Source organism: Anser anser (assembly GCF_964211835.1).
Source record: "Anser anser genome assembly, contig: HAP1_SCAFFOLD_36, whole genome shotgun sequence".
Taxonomy (NCBI): Eukaryota; Metazoa; Chordata; class Aves; order Anseriformes; family Anatidae; genus Anser; species Anser anser.
The window spans coordinates 2,158,474-2,174,540 of NW_028154189.1; the positions used below are offsets into that span (position 1 = coordinate 2,158,474).

The window sequence follows — 16,067 nt, forward strand, 5'->3', positions numbered from 1 at the left end:
TGCAATTAGAGGTCAGGGAAGCCAGGCAGCTGGGATCCCTCACTAGGGAAGGGGGCATTGACAAAGCACAAATGAAAAAAGGAAAAGGAGCACAAATGTTCACCCTCTGGAGGCGACTCCTGTCAGGCATGAAGGAAAGGTATCCCTTCAAGAAAGGTCTTGCATGTCAACTAGGCAAGAGGACCACCGTGGAGAAGGGTTTCCAGCACGTGAGGGTATTAGCCATGCTGGATGTGATTTAGGATGACCTAGACAACGAACAGCTATCCAAAGATCCAGATGAAGTCAAGTGTACGCGACCCATGTGGCGGACGTTTTTACAGAGAGCACCATCATAATATGCCAGCTCATTGGCAGCAATGACCTAGAGAAAACGAGAGGAACCTGTGATGGACGAATTGACTAGACAATTCCAGCAGTACAAAGAAAGTCTCTCTTCTTCCTGCATCTTGGCTGGGGAGAAACTTTCCCAGGAGGTCGACCAATTTAAAGAGAATATATCTTCCTCCCCACCTATGTGAACCAGTGTCTCAGCTATCAGGAGCAAGCATCCCTCTGTTCAGGAAAGGAGATACAGGGAGTACACGCACCACGTGCTGTCCTGTGGTTTTACCTACGTGACCATGGAGAGGACATGAGAAAATGGGATGGAAAATCTGCCTCGACCCTAGAGGCATGGGTACGTGCAGCCCCCTCATTTGCCAGGGACTGCTCCAGACCGCACTGGAACAGGGGGAGTCTCCTGAACACCTGCAATACATCGATGAGATCATCATGTGGGGTGACACAGCAGAAGTTTCTGAGAAAGGGAAGAAAGTAGCCCAAATCCTTCTGAAAGCTGGCTTTGCCATAGAACAAAATAAAGTCAAGGGACCAGAACAGGAAATCCAGTTTTTAGGAATTAAATGGCAAGGGGAACTTATTTGGATCCCAATGGATGTGATCAACAAAGTAACAGCTATGTCTCCTCTAAGTAGAAAAAAGGAAACTCAATCTTTCTGAAGCATTGATGTTTTTTGGAGAATGGACGTTACAAGTTACAGTCTGATTGTAAGCCCGCTCTATCAGGTGACACAGAAGAAGAATGATTTCAAATTGGGGCCGGAGTAACAGCAAGCCTTTGAACAAAGTAAACGGGAGAGAGTTTATGCAGCGGCCTTTGCGCCAGTCCAAGCAGGACAAGAAAAGAAAGTGAAGAAGTGAGGAAAGGATCCCCTCTTTTCTCCCCAGCAGATTTGCTCCCTGAGGAGATAAGATAAAGCGTATAATTCTTAACAGTTTCTGAGAGATGGTTCCGGGAGTATGGAGGTGATGGCCTGATTTGTCTCATGACCAGTAATTGTATCGTATCAGAAGCCAGTGTTACACAGCACAGCAAAATGATAACCTTACAACAGCCCCCCAAAATGATAAACAGCACAACAGGGAACACATAGAGCAAGTAATGTGCCATACAACACAATTCTGAAAACAAACACAGCAAACCCAACATAAAAAAAGAAAAAGTCAACCTCGTGATCGGCAACTATTAAACTGATCTAATGCTTGTAAGAAATTCCTTTTAACACACTCAACCTTTCAGGCTCCGCATTGGGTGCCAGAAAGGACTGTTGTGGTTTAACTTGGCAGGAAGCTCAGCACCACACAGCCGTTCGCTCACCCTCCTCCCAACCCTGTGGAATGGGGAAGAGAATCGGGAAAAGAAAGAAACAAAGAGGAAAAAACAAAACTTTTGGGCTGAAATAAAAACAGTGTAGTAGGCCAAAAAGGGAAGGAATAATGATGATGATGATGATGATGATGATAGTGAAGAAGAAAATGATAAGAATAAGAATAATCAAATGTACAAAGCACTGCTCTAGAAGCCTGCCCTTATCCTCCCACACTCCCTGCCACTCATAACTATCCTGCCTCAGGACAGATCTCTGGATGGCATTCTTAAGCAGTTGTTTAATTTTAAACGAAACACAAAGTGCATTCAGGAGACATAAGAATAAGAACACGCTGGTCTGAACATCCCAAGGATTGTCAAAGTTTTGAAGAGCCATCGTAACTAGCTCTTCAAGTAGAAGGGAAAGTGAAGGAGAAAGGCAGAGTGAAGAGGGAGGAAAAGTATTCCTCCCTTGTACCCCCTCCCAGCCCCCCCATTGGCTCCTTGAGGAGAAAAGGTAAAAGTGTAATTATTAATAGTTTCTGAGATATGGTTTTGTAAGTATGGTGTTACTGTAAAAGTCAGTCAAAGAAACTCTCTAGTAATCAGTTTGGAATTTTAGAAACCAGGCATTCTGTAATTGCGGCGCCAGATGCACAGGGGATCACTCCACCCAGTGTGCGTGCTGACTTTTTCAAGCTACGAGGGTTATATACAATAAAAACATGCATATTCATCAGCTTGCTAAGAAATAGTTAACATATCCATACTATTTCCCATAACTCATTAAAATTTGAAAATGTCTCTGGCGCATGCACATTTGTTTCCACTGGTGGTGTTTTGGGGGTCTCTGGTGGTCATCGGTAGTCTTCCTCACTGTGTTCTGACACACGGAAAAGAAACTTTACAACTCAAGGAGAGTTATAAAGCAGGTATGTTTATTGCAGCGCTGGGTGCAAGGGGGATCGTTCCACCTAGCTTGTGCACCAAGGCTTACTACCAGGGTGCTTATACTGATAGGATATATACATATTCATTTCAGTTCCCCCGTAAGTCTCTTGCATATTCATTAGGTATCGGAAGAATCATTAACAGTGGTTCCCGCCCCTATTTGCATGTGCGCTGGAGTCCTCGGGTGGTCGTCCAGCGTACTCTGTTGGTCTTTTGATGAAGGCCAGAAGTCTTCCTTGCTGCTAAACTTTAGTTACCGGGGCAGCTGGTAAATCGCGCAGAGATCAGCTGTCAAGCTGATCTTAAGCTGGTCTAAAACAGAAAATTAAGTCTATCCTAGCTGAAACCAAGACAACCTGGCTGGAAATGGCTGTGCAAACTACGCAAACAGGCAGGAGCTGGTGGATGCAGGAGTCAGGAAGCCACAGGTGACAGTGGCTGCGCAGTGATCTTGAGCCCTTCCTGGCCATTCTGTCTGCACTGTTGTTGCTCTTGCTGTGCCCCAGCAGTGCTGCCCCACCGAGTGGGGGCGTGAGGTCACAGAGAGGCCCTTTGTGACACAGGCCGGTGTCACCTGGCAATAGCTGGTGCTGGCACAGTGGCCCCGCACTGTCCGTCAGGACAGCGAGGGGACAGGGCAGGAGCGAGTGGGACTGGCGAGGAGCCCCCGAGTGCAGCCCACGTCTTTCCCCACTGCCCGTGGCAGTCCCGAGCCTGCCCCCTCCTGACCCTCACCCCTCATCACTCAATGGAGCAGAGACCCCCAAGCCGCCCCAGGGTGGCCTGGGAAGAGGATGAGAGCTCCCAGGAGAGCAGCTCTCTAATGGAGCCCATCGAGGTGTGCGAGGTGGAGCCGCTGCAGCCTGGTGAGCGAGGGTCTGCGCTGGGGTGGGCAGGGCTGGGGCCAGCCACGCCCCCTGCTTGAAGCCAGGGCCCCCTTCCCTTGCTTCATCCTTAAGCCCCTCTCTACAGCAATGCTCGCTCTCCTTCTGTCTTAGACGCTATCTGGCTACCTGTGTATGAAGAGGAAGAGGAAGCTGTGGACTTCATCGAGGCCTACGTCAGAAACCCGGAAAGGGTAAGAGCAGCCCTTTCCATGGCGGCTGTGCCTGCATGTCCTGGCCGTGCCCCGGCTCTGCTGCCAGGCTGCTGGAGGGCTGCTGGCTGGGCAGAGCTGCTGCCCTCCAGGCGTCCCGCACAGCTCCGCACCCCGCAATGCTGCGGTCCTGCTGGCTGTGGCTCCCCCCCTCACGCTCCCTCTTGGTATCTCTGTGGCTGCCAGGATGAGGTGCAGAAGATGAAGTTCCTGAGCAACGTCGTCACTGTGTGCACAACCGCCCAACAGAAGGGCTTGTTAGAGGGCCTGGACATCTTCTGCAGCAGAAATAAGCTGGCACAGAACATCCAGGTGAGGGGACGTCTGGCGGGCTGGGGAAGGGAGCGAGGCTCCCTGGGCATTGGGCAGGGGTGACTGGGGGCCAAATGCATGGACGCCAAGCTGCTCCCAGTGAGACTGTGGATGCTGCTGGGACCTCAGTGTTGGAAGGTGCAGGGGGCACTCTGGGTGCCGGTGCTGGGCTGGGGCCACCAGGGCTCCTCTGGTCCTGCCCAGCAGTGCTGGCTCTGCTGGTGCTGAGTATCAGCGGCTGCCAGGTCCTATCCCGGTTGTGCTCTGCAGGTGCTGCTGGACGAGGAGCCCAAGGACAAGCTGTTCACAGCGGTGCGGCAGCAAGCCATGCTTGCTGTCTCTGCCTTGAGGTACGTGCCCTGTCCTTGGCTCAGCTGGCATATCCCTAGGGCATGGTCCTGGCAGATCTGACCCTGGCAAGGAGGCATTCACCATCCAGGCAGGGCCTCTGCTCTCCCCTGCTCGGGGCTTGTCCAGAGGACAAAGGGAGCACTGAAGCTTTCTGCTGGGAGGTGTCAGGACCGTCCTCTGGCCCAGGCCAGCCTCATGGAGAAGGACACTGATCCCAGCAGGGCTCCCCAGCCCTCCCTTCGAGTTCTGCCTATGGGAGGTCTGTGTCCACCTCCCTTTGTCATGGAGGCACTGCTGCCAGCACCAGTGTCTCTCTCTTTGCAGCACAGTGGAGATGGCGGTGGAGGATGAAATGACGTTTCTGTTACTTGCATCCTTCAAGAGCATCTTCTTCCTTCCTCCGGAAGAGGAACTCAACATTCGCCTCTACAGTATGGTATGTGCTGGGTGAGCAACAGGAGCGCCCATATCTCTTTGAGCTACCTCCTGGCTTGCCTGTATTTACAGATGACTGAAGATCCTTGCTGGGCAGGGTCTCAGCCTTGCTTCACCCCATCACGTCCCTCTCACCCTTTCCATCTGCCTGGCTGTATCCAATGCTTGAGGCCTGGTCTGCACACAGCACCTTTTCTGCCCTGAGGCCTCCCGTGGGCAGCGCACAGAGCTGCAGCTGTCCTTCCTTGGCAGTAAGGGATGTGGTGGTTTTGCCCTGCAGGACATCTGAGTTCCACCACAACTGCTCTCTCACTTTCCCTCCCCAAAGGGAAAGGTGGAGAAAATATGATGGAAAGGGCTCAAGGGTTGAGCTAAGGACAGGGAGATCCCTCAACAACTATCATCAAGGGCAAAACAGGCTCAGAGCAGGGAGATTAGTAACATTTATTACCTATTTCTAACAAGCTAGAGCAGTGAGTAACTCAAAAAAAAAAAAAGGAAACACCTTCCCCCATCCACCCTATTTGACGTCCTCCCCTCCAGGGGAACGGGGGAATGGGTTTGCAGTCAGTCTATAACACTTTGTCTCCACCGCTCCTTCACGGTCCCTCTCTGCCCCTGCTCCGGTGTGGGGTCCCTCCCATGGGATGCCGTCCTTCACAAAGTGATCCTGTGTGGGCTTCCCACAGGCAGCAGCTCTTCAAAAACTGCTCCAACATGGGTCCATACCATGGGGTCCATCTGTCAGGAGCAAACTGTTCCAACATATGTCTCCCATAGGTAGCAGATGCCCCCACATCAACTGCTCCTGCGTGGGCTCCTCTCCACAGGCTGCAGCTCCGGCCCAGGGCCTGCTCCTGCGGGGGCTCTCCATGGGCCGCAGCCTCCTCCAGGCCACATCCACCTGCTCCACCGCGGGCTCCTCCACGGGCTGCAGCGTGGAGATCTGCTCCGTGTGGGTCCCGTGGGCTGCAGGGGGACAGCCTGCTCCACCAGGGGCCTCTCCACAGGCCGTGGGGAACTTCAGTTCTTGCACCTGGAGCACCTCCTGCCCTCCTGCTGCACTGACCTTGGTGTCTGCAGGGCCGCTTCTCACTCCTTGCTCTCCCAGCTGCTGTTGTGCAGCTATATGTATATATATATATATTTAATCCACCCTGTCTTAAGAATGCTCTCACAGAGGCATTTCAACATTGCTTATTAGCCTGGCTCTGGGCAGCGAGGGGGTCCCCTTGGAGCTGGTTGAAACAGGCCCTTATCTAACAAGGGGCTGCTTCTGGATTCTACTCACAGAGGCCCACCCTGCAGCCCCCCAAAACCTTGCTATGTAAACCCAGTACAAGGGGGAGTTCAGCACAGTCTCAAAGTTAGAGCTTTGAAGGACCACTGAAAGCCTGCCACCACAACAATTTGTCCTTCTTGCAGACCCTGAAAAGTATGGACAACATGCTGCAGATGTTGCTGATCAGCCCTCCTGCCTCCAGCTTCGAGGAGAATTTGCATAAGATCTTGCAGGTTTGTCATTTTCACAGTGTGGGCTTCACAGTGGCTGTTCCTCACCCTAGAGCAAGGTGACGTGTAATAGTGGAGAGTGCCTCCTGTGCCGTGCACAGAGACCATAGTGCCTGCCGGGAGTGTGCCCAGCACGCTCAGGGGAGCCAGGGGCTGCCCACCAAGCTCTTCTAGGGCCCCAGTGTCCCCTGGCTGCTGTCAACGTCCCTTGCCCTCCACAGGTCCTTCCTGTGTCACAGCACAGCTTCCCCCCAGCACTTCTGGGCCTCCTCTGCCCCCAGAGCTCTCCTTGCAGCAAAGCAGTGGCAGAATTTGAGCCCTGTCCTTGTGCACCGCACTGGCAGCATCTGGAGCTGCCATCGCCCTGCTTTCCTGGTGCCCCGTGCTTTCCTTGCCAGGTGTGAATGGGGCAGAGTTCTCCTGGGACCTGCCCGTCCTGCACAGGAGCCCAGCCCCGAAACTCTGTTCTCCTGGCCTCCTGGAAGACATATCACTGTGGCACTGCATAAACCCAGGCCATTTCTGCCTGTTGTGGTTTAACCCAGCCGGCAGCCCAGCACCACATAGCAGTTCACTCACCCTCCCCACGCCTTCTTTGGGATGAGGGAGAGAATCAGAAAAAATGAAGCCTGCGGGTTGAGATAAAGCCAGTTTATCAGGACAGAAAAGAAAGGAAGATAATAATAATAATGATTATAGTACTACTAATAATACACAATGCAATTGCTCACCACCTGCTGACCGATGCCCAGCCTATCCCCGAGCACCCGGTCCCCCCAGCCCAGCCAGCCCCCCCATATAATTGTTCAGCATGACATCAGATGGCATGGAATCCCCCTTTGGCCAGTTTGGGTCAGCTGTCCTGGGTCTGTCTCCTCCCAGCTCCTGCTGCACCCCCAGCCTGCCCGCTGGCAGGACAGAGCGAGAAGCCGAAAAGTCCTTGGCCTGGTGTAAGCACTGCTCTGCGACAATTAAAACATCAGTGTGTTACCAACATTATTCTCACCCTAACTGCAAAACACAGCACCACACCAGCTACCAGGAGGAAAATTAACTCTATCCCAGCTGAAACCAGGACATTGCTCCAAAAGCCAGCCTTCATGGAGAGGGGACAGGGAACTGTGTTCTGGGGGCGGGAATGGGAAGGAGCTAGGGCTTCCCTGGGATGGCATCTGCCTACTTGCCTGGCTACAGGGTTGGCCTTGGGATTTGTGTGAAGGGACCCCATGGCTCAGTGACCCACTGAGGGCTTTGCTCCAGCTCTGGGAATCCCTAATGAACATCGTGACTCCAGCCAGGAGTTCAGCAGTGCTGCTTCTGCTGGAGCAGTTGTCAGCTCCCAGAGCAGACCAGCAGCTTTGCTTCCTGCAGGTGCTGCTACGCTTTGCGAACTCTCAGAACAAACTTGCAAAGGAGAGAGCCATGGAAAGGATCTGGAGGCTGACTGGTTTCATTTCTAGCTGTTCTGATCAGGAGGTAAGGACGCAGGCACCCTCCAGCCAGGCCATCTCCCCTTCCCTGTGTTCCAGAGCAGCCTGCAGCTCAGGGGTGCCTGCGAGGCAAAGCTGGGCACAGGTGGGGGCTGTCAGCACAGCTCTGCCCTGAAGGGAGGGTCTTTCTTCCTCCTTTCCCCTGATCTTCCCTCCCCAGGCGCTGCTCTCTGACTCAATGTGTCATGTCTTCCTTCCTTCCTTCCTTCCTTCCGTAGCCATTTGGAAAATACCTCCAGCCTCCTCAGAGGACAGCCATCGTCCTCAGGACACTTGAGACCATGAGAGACTGCTGCATCGATAACAAGAAGAACCAGTGGGCCAAGTTCATGCTGGAAGTGGCCGTGAGAGACTCTGCCTCTTGGCTGATGGAAGTAAGCAGCCCGTGGCTGGATTGCCCTGCCCCTGAGCCCTTTCAAGCCTTGCTCACATCCTGCCTCGCACACCCAGCAGCAATTTCAGCGGCAGCTGGGCAACTGGCTGCAGTCCAGTGGCAGCTACATTCTCTTCTGTGTCCCCTCCAGGTGCAAAAGATTCTGAGATTCCTCCATGAAAACCTAAAAAAGAGCAACAGCACATCTTTACTCCGGCAGAGCTTCTTCTTAGTACTGAAGGCACTGACTAACCAGTTTCCCAGGGAAGCTCTCAGAAGTGTGCTGACCAGCCTTCCGTCACTTGACAGGTACCAGCCCCAACAGTTCCCTAAGCACGGGGTGGGTCAGGGCCAGGGCTGCAGGACAGCCTGGGACCTGCGGGGCTTGTCTGGGTCACAGCTCTGCGGGCGGGGCAGCCCTGCCAACAGAGTGTTCTGGGCTTGCAGCACTACGCTGGACATCTGGAAGGCGATGCTTTCCCTTCCAATGACTTCAGGGAAGATCTTGCGAGAGCTACAGAACGTTCTCCAGGACGAACGGGTGTGCTGGTCTTTGCACGTCCAGACAGAGCACACCAGCCTTCTTAACTTGGCTGTGAGTAACCAGAGGACACACCTTGCTCCTCTTCAGGGCTGTGTGCTCTCCTCCAGGAAAGAGGCACAGGCCTTTCCCCGCCCCATCTTCCCCAAACTGTCACTTCTTCCAGGACTCATAGACACAGCCCCTTAGGGCCAGCACCAGCCCCCCTACATCAACCGTATGGGGTCCCTGTGCACGAAGACGAAGCCTACCCCTTTATACGCAGTGCTCACTTTTCGCCATCTTCGGCACCCCCCTACCTTGCCCTTCAGACTGGAAACCTGTGGCAGTGGCAGGGCCAGGGGTATTGTCACAGCAACGGCTGGGGCTGGGGCGGAGCCATGGTCTTTGCACAGTCTGGGCAGGCTGTGAGACCGGGCACAAGTAGCACCTGTAGCCACCTGCTTCCAGTGCCTGCTTTGTGCCAGTTCATGCTGGTCTGTTGCTCCTCAGAGGCATGGCAGCAAGAGGCTGCGGACAGCCAGAGGGCAGGAGGAGCAGGCAAAGAAAAGGTGCTGCGTGGTGCCACGCACAGGGCACAGAAGGGCCCTGTTTTCTTCTGCAGGCACAGCTGCCCCAGGACGGGCACCTGGACGGGCACCAGGGTTTGTGTCCCCTGCACCCTGCCCTGAGCTGCCAGGGGAGCCAGGAGCTGCAGGGTGACGGGCATGCTGCAGGCTCTGCCCATCTCTCACGGCTGTGTTCATTTCAGATGATGTGTCCAACTGAACGTGTACTAGCGGATTTATGTGACACAGAAAAGCTCCTGCTGCTTCTGAGTCTTGACAACCTGCCGATTCTCTGGCTGGTGCTCAGAGCCCTCGTCATGTTGTCAGAGAGATCTGAGATGGTGAGTCGCACTTTGCCAAGCAAAGCCCTGTTGGCAGCCTGGTGCTGGGACAGGAGGCACCGCCATGGCTTGTCATTAGCTGGGAGTCAGGAGGTGGGGTGATGGTGGTGGTGGGGCCTGGTGTCTGCCTGTGGAGGATCCCAGGAGCTTTCCAGATGGCTTCCCTGGGGGACATTTGCAAAGGGGGCGACTCGGTGGGGGAAACGGAGCCCTTGCTCTCATCACCTCCCTTCCCCGTGCCCTGCTCTCCCAGCTACTTAATCACCACACTCATGGCCATTGCCTGACGGAAGGTTGTTGGTGAGATTCCCATGGCAGCTGCCAGGAAGCGAGCAGGATGATGGTGCTCTGTAACCAGAGCATCTTGGCTAAGGTGGCCGTTTTCTTCACTAAAAGCAATGGTGTCTTTCTGTACAGGTGAGGGTAGTGCAGCTCCTGCTGCCAGAAGTCATGGAGACTCTGCAGTATGACAACACACACATCACTGAGAAGGCCCTGACTGTCTTCGAAAACGTGATCGGTCATCTGGAGAAGAGGGAGGCCAGCCCCATCGCTCTGGCACTGGCTGAGAGACTCCTGCCTCTTTTTAACAACGTAAGGCTGCTGTGGGTGACTGAGCCCTGCAGACGGGCACTCCGCAATGGCGTTGCCCTTCAGCCCAGGCCTGTGGGCAGCACTCGGGCAGGGCCTTCTTCTCTCTCTGCTCCTCTGGGCACTTGTGGGCTGTCTTCTGGGCTCTGCAGTCCAACAGGGCTTCTCCCTGTCAGGTTGACAACTCAGCACAGTCAAAAGTTCCCTGTGCTGAGGCAGAAAGGCAGAAGCTGAGGAGACAGAGTGTGCCCCAGAAGCCTTATCGAAGGCCAGCCATATATCCTCCTCAGCCCTTTCCTTGGGTGAGCTGTACTTTGACATGGCTGGTGCAGCTAGTAGTAAAAGTGGGCTGGCTTGGAGCACACTCTACGGTACAGGCACCCCGTGCAGGAAACCTGTCAGTTTGCCTTGTGTGGGCCTCCAGCTCCTTTGTTCGCAATACAAGGCTTCACCCTTCACATCAGCCACCCTACGGCCCTTGCTCCCCACGGGCAGGGGAGGCTGGCAGTTGCTGAAATCCTCCTTTTGTCCTCCTTAGCAGGTGTCCAGTGAGGTGCGGGAGCGCTCCATGCTCCTCTTCAAAGACCTGATGGAGTCTGTGGTGTGGTGGAAAAAAGGAGCAATGAAAACGACCGTGCGCAGGGCCCTTATTCCACTGTTGTTCCGGATGAGTGACGAGACTCAGAGCGTGGCCAAGGTACAGATTTCACACCTGGCCGTTGATGTGGGCACTGGGTGTGCTGACACCAGAGGGGTATTTTGGGCATGGGGGAGCCAGGGCAGCAGGCAATCAGACACTTTAGAGATGTGTGTGCGGTGCCACCTCCCTGCCTCTGCTTCTCCACAGGCCTCTGCAGTAGTCCTACTTGCCTGTGCAAAGTTCCTGAAGTGGAAACAGCTTGAGCAGCTGACTCAGACTGAGGACATCTGGAGGATTTGGGAGTACTTGGTAAGGAGAACCGCCCAGCCCCAACCCCAAATGGACAAGCCTGCCCGACATGCCCAGGCTGCTGCAGCCCAGAGCCCACCACTTGCAGCTGCATTGTGGCTCCCTTCCCTCCAGCACAGAGCCCCGGGGGGGCTCTTCTGCAGGCCCCTTGACCCTCCCCTCCCCCGATGCTGGAGGAGACCCTAGCTCATCTGGGCCTTGGCAGCGGGACAGAAGGGTCTCCTAACTCTCTCCAAACCTCGGCCCCACAGAGCTCCTGGCTGGGAGCTGGGGATGGCCTGGGGTAAAGGGGGAGGGGGGTGCTGGCAGGAGGGACTGGTCCGGCTGGCTGGGGAGGGTATGTGAGCCCCGCGCCCTTGTGCTTTCTCCAGCTCAAGCAGAAGATCAGCAGGGTGGAAGGATGCCTGCCATATCTGGAGGATGCTCAGGCCAACTTGCGACAGGAGGCTGTCAAATTCATCGGTGAGCCCAGGCCCCACTTCCCTGTCTGGGCCCTGCCCTGGCAGCAAGGCGCAGCCCTGTGGGCCCTGAAGCCCCTGATTGTAGCCCCAGGAGCCCTGTGCCTCCCTCAGCCCCCTGCCCATGCAGGTGGGCCTGGTGTGTGCCTTGCTCAGGTTCCTCCTTGGGCACCGTGCTTGCAGGGGTGCTGGGGGCAGGGGGGGAGGGCACAGCCCTGTCTATACCAGGGGCTGTAATGGGGAGCAGGATCTGACTGGTGCTCTTTTCCTAGCGTTTGCTGCATTGCACTCCGGGGACCTAGACAAAGAGAAGCTGCGTATGATCATCACCTGTGAGTGAGGGCAGTGCTGGGGGTACTGGGACCAAGTGACAGGGGGCACAGCCCCTGCAGTCTGCAGCTCCATGCCTTGACCTGCTCCAAGGAGATGCTGCAGGGGCAAAGGGACATGCTAGTCTGACCTGTTCCTGCTGGCCCTAGAAGTATATGATGGGGTTGGCGTGGTCCAGAGTGATGCTGGATGGTCTCTGTAGGTCAACGGGTTTCATCTCTGCTCTGTGTCTTTCTGTCGCAGACCTCCAAATTCATTCGGAATACGACATCCATCCATCGATCCGTCACCTGGCAGCTGGGACCATAGAGATCCTGCAACGTCAAGTACAGCAGCAACCCGCATCAAGATGGGCTAGGCTGGCAGCACTGCGCTGCTGGCCCTGAACAGCCAGGGAGCCACAGAGCTTCCCTGGGGAAGATCTCTCTGAATAAAACTCGAACTACAAGACCAGTCCCCTTGGTGTCCTTCTGGATGTCTTATGTGGCAAGGTTTTGATAGGGGGGTTCTGCAGGGGCAGCTTGTGTGAGAAGAGCCCAGGAGATGCCGCAAGGCAAGCAAGAACCATCCCCAGATGGCTCCAAAAAGGACCCGCCGCCAGAGGAGCCCATGGAGGAGCAGGTGGATCTGGCCTGAAGGAGGCTGCCGTCCATGGAGAGGCCCCAGAGAAGCAGACTCTGGAGTGGAGCTGCTGCCTGTGGAGAGCAGCCCACAGTGGAGCAGGAGGCCCGGGCCCCCCTTCCCCATTCTCCTGTGCTGCTTGCGGGAAGGAGGTAGAAGAGTGCGTAAGGGAGGAAGGTGTTTCTAGTTTGCTTTTGATTCTCACTGCTGTAGTTTGTTATTGACAGGAATAAAGAGAACGATGTTTGGGTGCTTCGGGGAGATGTATGTTTCCTCAGATGAGAAGCACTGGTTTACTGGAAACAAGCTCGTGTCCCCCTGGGAGGTGCTTGTGGACCGCTGATGGTCCCCAGGAAGATGTCTGGATGCCCCTGGAGGTGCTTGTGTACCTTGAGGAGATGCTACATTGCACAAAGGAGATGCTTGCGTGCTCCAGAGACATGCCTGGGTGCCCCTGTGTTGTGCTTTCTTGCTCCAAATCTATGCTTGGGTGCTCTGGGCACGTTCTTGTGTGCCTCCAGGAGAAGATGTTGTGCTCCTGGAAGGTGCTCGGATGCCCTGAGGAGATGCCAGCATGCCCTGGGAAAATGCTTGGGTACACCAGGGAGATCCTTGGTCTTCAAGGGAGGTGATTGCGTTCCCCAGCGAGGTGTTTGGCTGTCCCGTGCTGGTTTGCCTTAGGGAGATGCTTGGGTGCTACAAGGATGTTCTTGGGTGCCCCTTTTACACAGCTGGGTGCCCACAGTTGATGCTACTCTTTCCCAGGGAGGTGCTTGGGTCCTCCAAGGAGATGCTTCTTTTCTAAGGGGAGATGCTTTTGGGTAATGCAAAGAGGGGTTGGGATGCAACAGGAGAGATGCCTGAAGGATGTACTTGGGTGCCCAAGGGAGATGATTCGGTGCCTTAGGTAGAATCCTAACTTCTCCAAGGAGATGTTTTTGTGGTGTGGGAGAATTTTTCAGTGCATCCATAGTGAGATGCTTGAGTGCTAATAGGAGATGCATGGGTCCACCAGGAAAATGCTTACGTGCTTGGGTGCCCTGTGGACGTACTTGAATGACCCAGGGAGGGGCTCCTGCACCCCACAGAAGCTCTGGGGTTCCAAGGGAGGTGCTTCCCATCTCCAATCAGATACCTGTGTGCCCCAGGTGGTATTTTGGAGCCTTGGGGAGACGGTTGGATTCTCCAGTCAGATGCAGGAGTATCTTGGAGTATGTGACATGCAGGAGATGCTTGCGTGTCCCTGTGAGATATTTGAGTGCTCCTGGGAGGAGCTTGTGACCCAGAGGCACGTGGTGGCAGCCTCCAGGGAGGTGCTTAGGTGCCACTTGCGGTGCTTGGGGGCCATGGGGAAATGCTTGCATACCCCGAGAAGCTCCTTGGGTCCTCCAGGAAGGTGCTTGGATTCCCCAGGGAGATGCTTGTGTACCTAGGGAGATGTTTGACTGACCCAGGGCGATGTATGGTTTCTCCAGAGAGGTGTTCCATTGCTGGAGGGAAATTCCTGGGTGCTCCCGAGAGATGATTATGTGCCCCAGGCCATTCTGTGCCCATAGGAGATTCCTGTGTGCCCTTGGAAATGCTTTTCTGCTTCTGTGGACTGCTTGGGTCCTGCAAATATTCATGTTTGGGTGCCCAGCAGTAATGCTTGGGTGGTCCAGGGAGATTCCTGGGGCCTTCAGGGACACGCAAAGTGCCTTAGAATGTTCCTTGGGTGGTCCAGAAACATGCTGGGGACACTGTGGGAGATTTTAGGATCCCCCGGTGACATCCTTACGTGTCCCAAAAAGTTATTTGAGTGTTCCAGGAAGGTGCGTGGATGCTCTGGGGAGATGTTTGGGTTCTGCAGGAATGTGCTTGTATGTCCTGACGGAGATGCTTCTGTCGCCTGGGGAGATACTTGATTGCTGCAGTGGGATTTCTGAATGTTGTGCAGAGACGCTTGCTGCCTCAAGAGAGGTGCTTGTTTCCCTTGGGAAGATGATTGGGTGCCCTGTGGAAATGCCTGGCTACCCCAGGGAGGTCCTTGGCTCCTCAAGGAAGATGCTTGTCTACCCTTTGGATATGCTTTGTTGCTCCAAAGAGATGCCTGAGTGCCCCAGAGACATGCGGTGTGCCAGACCAAGGGGCTCCAGGAGTCCACGGAGGTTTGTGGGTGACCCAGGAAGATCCTTGGGCATCCCAGGGAGATGTGTGTCTTCTCCTGGGAGGTGCTCGATGGCTGTAGGGAGGTGCTTGGGAGCTCCAAGGATGTTCTTGCATGCCCTATGGAGATGCTGGGATAGCTATGAGCAATGCTTTTGTGCCCCGAGGAGGTGCTTGGTTGCCGCAGGCTCTAGCAATTCCCTGTATGCCACAGTCATCTCACTCAGGCAGGCAGGAGTTTCCCAGGGAACTCAAGCATCTCCACATTTCTCTGATTCTCTCATCCATGGAGTTGCTTGTTGGCCCCACAGCCATTCTTGGTTTCTCCAGTGTGGACCTTGGGTGTTCCAGGGAGATGCTTGGTGAGTCAGCAAGATTCTAAGCACCCCTGGGGAGGTGTCTGAGTACATCAGGAGGTGCTTGGTTTTCCTGGGGATATGCTTAGGTGCCCAAAGAGGTGCTTGTGTTCCCCTGGAGGAGCTTGGGCGCTCCAGGGCAGGAGCCTGGTTCTTAACGATTGAGTGCTCCAGGAAGATACTTATGTGTGTCCAGGCAGAGAGAGAGTCAGGTGCTGCAGGGAGCTGCTTGGGTGCTCCAGGGTGGTGCCTTCTTTTCCCTGGAGGTGCTGGGGTGCCCTGGACTGATACACGAGTGCTCCGCTGAGTGCTTTGTGTGATCCATAAAGCTGCTTGCTTTCTCTGGGGAGATGCTTGAGTGCCCCAGGAAGTTGCTTGGCTGCTCCAGGAAGGTACTTGGATGAGCTTTGAGTGCTCAAACGGGGAGCTTGTGTTCTCTGGTTATGTGCTTGGGTACCCTGGGATGATGGTTTTTTCTTATTTTTCACTGCCTTGAAACTTGGGTGCCTTGGAGAGTAGAAATCAAGTATGTTGAAGACCCCTTTACTTGAAATACTGGAAGACTGCGATTCCTTTCTTAATCTCCTAATAAGAAAAACAAAGACAAATTAGCAGCAAGCACAAATGAAAGCTTAAGAACACTTTCTATTACTATAAAAATAAAGACTCTGTCATACAGAGTCAGTAATATTTAGCAAAATAGTGTGCTACCACCATCACAATGACCTATTACCCCTTCTAGCTTCAGATGCATCCTTATGCATCCAAAATAGAGGGTAGGATATAAACTGTATGGACCTGTATCAGCAGTGGTTTCACAACAATTAGGAAGAGTTAGAAACAGTTCCTGAAAAGCCACAACAAGCTCAAGAAGTTAATTTCTAGACTTTGAATAATTACCCGTTAAGTTCTCTCTCTTCCTACAGCAGAGCACGCTCCTGACTAACTTGTACAGTGCCCTCTGAATAGGAGAGATTTGTTTGTTAAAGCTAAAGGAAGAAATAGAAAACCAAGAA

The 16,067-nt window shown here is 54.2% G+C and overlaps 2 protein-coding genes across 2 annotated transcripts in view; one reads left to right on the forward strand and one right to left on the reverse strand.

Annotated features, from left to right (window-relative positions):
• The first annotated feature begins 2,757 nt into the window (after positions 1 to 2,757).
• LOC310890403 (uncharacterized protein) lies at positions 2,758 to 10,792 on the forward strand. Its single transcript, XM_083852766.1, has 3 exons — positions 2,758 to 4,010; positions 4,281 to 4,360; positions 4,686 to 10,792. Exons 1-3 carry the CDS (start codon positions 3,699 to 3,701, stop codon positions 4,810 to 4,812), a joined length of 519 nt encoding a protein of 172 aa, XP_083708892.1. The 5' UTR covers positions 2,758 to 3,698; the 3' UTR covers positions 4,813 to 10,792.
• Positions 9,316 to 16,067, reverse strand: part of LOC310890400 (ATPase family AAA domain-containing protein 2-like) — a gene marked incomplete at its 5' end in the record, with an annotated part of 28,220 nt that continues 21,468 nt past the window's right edge. The window contains one exon of the mRNA XM_083852758.1: positions 9,316 to 15,636. The remainder of the gene's footprint in view (positions 15,637 to 16,067) is intronic.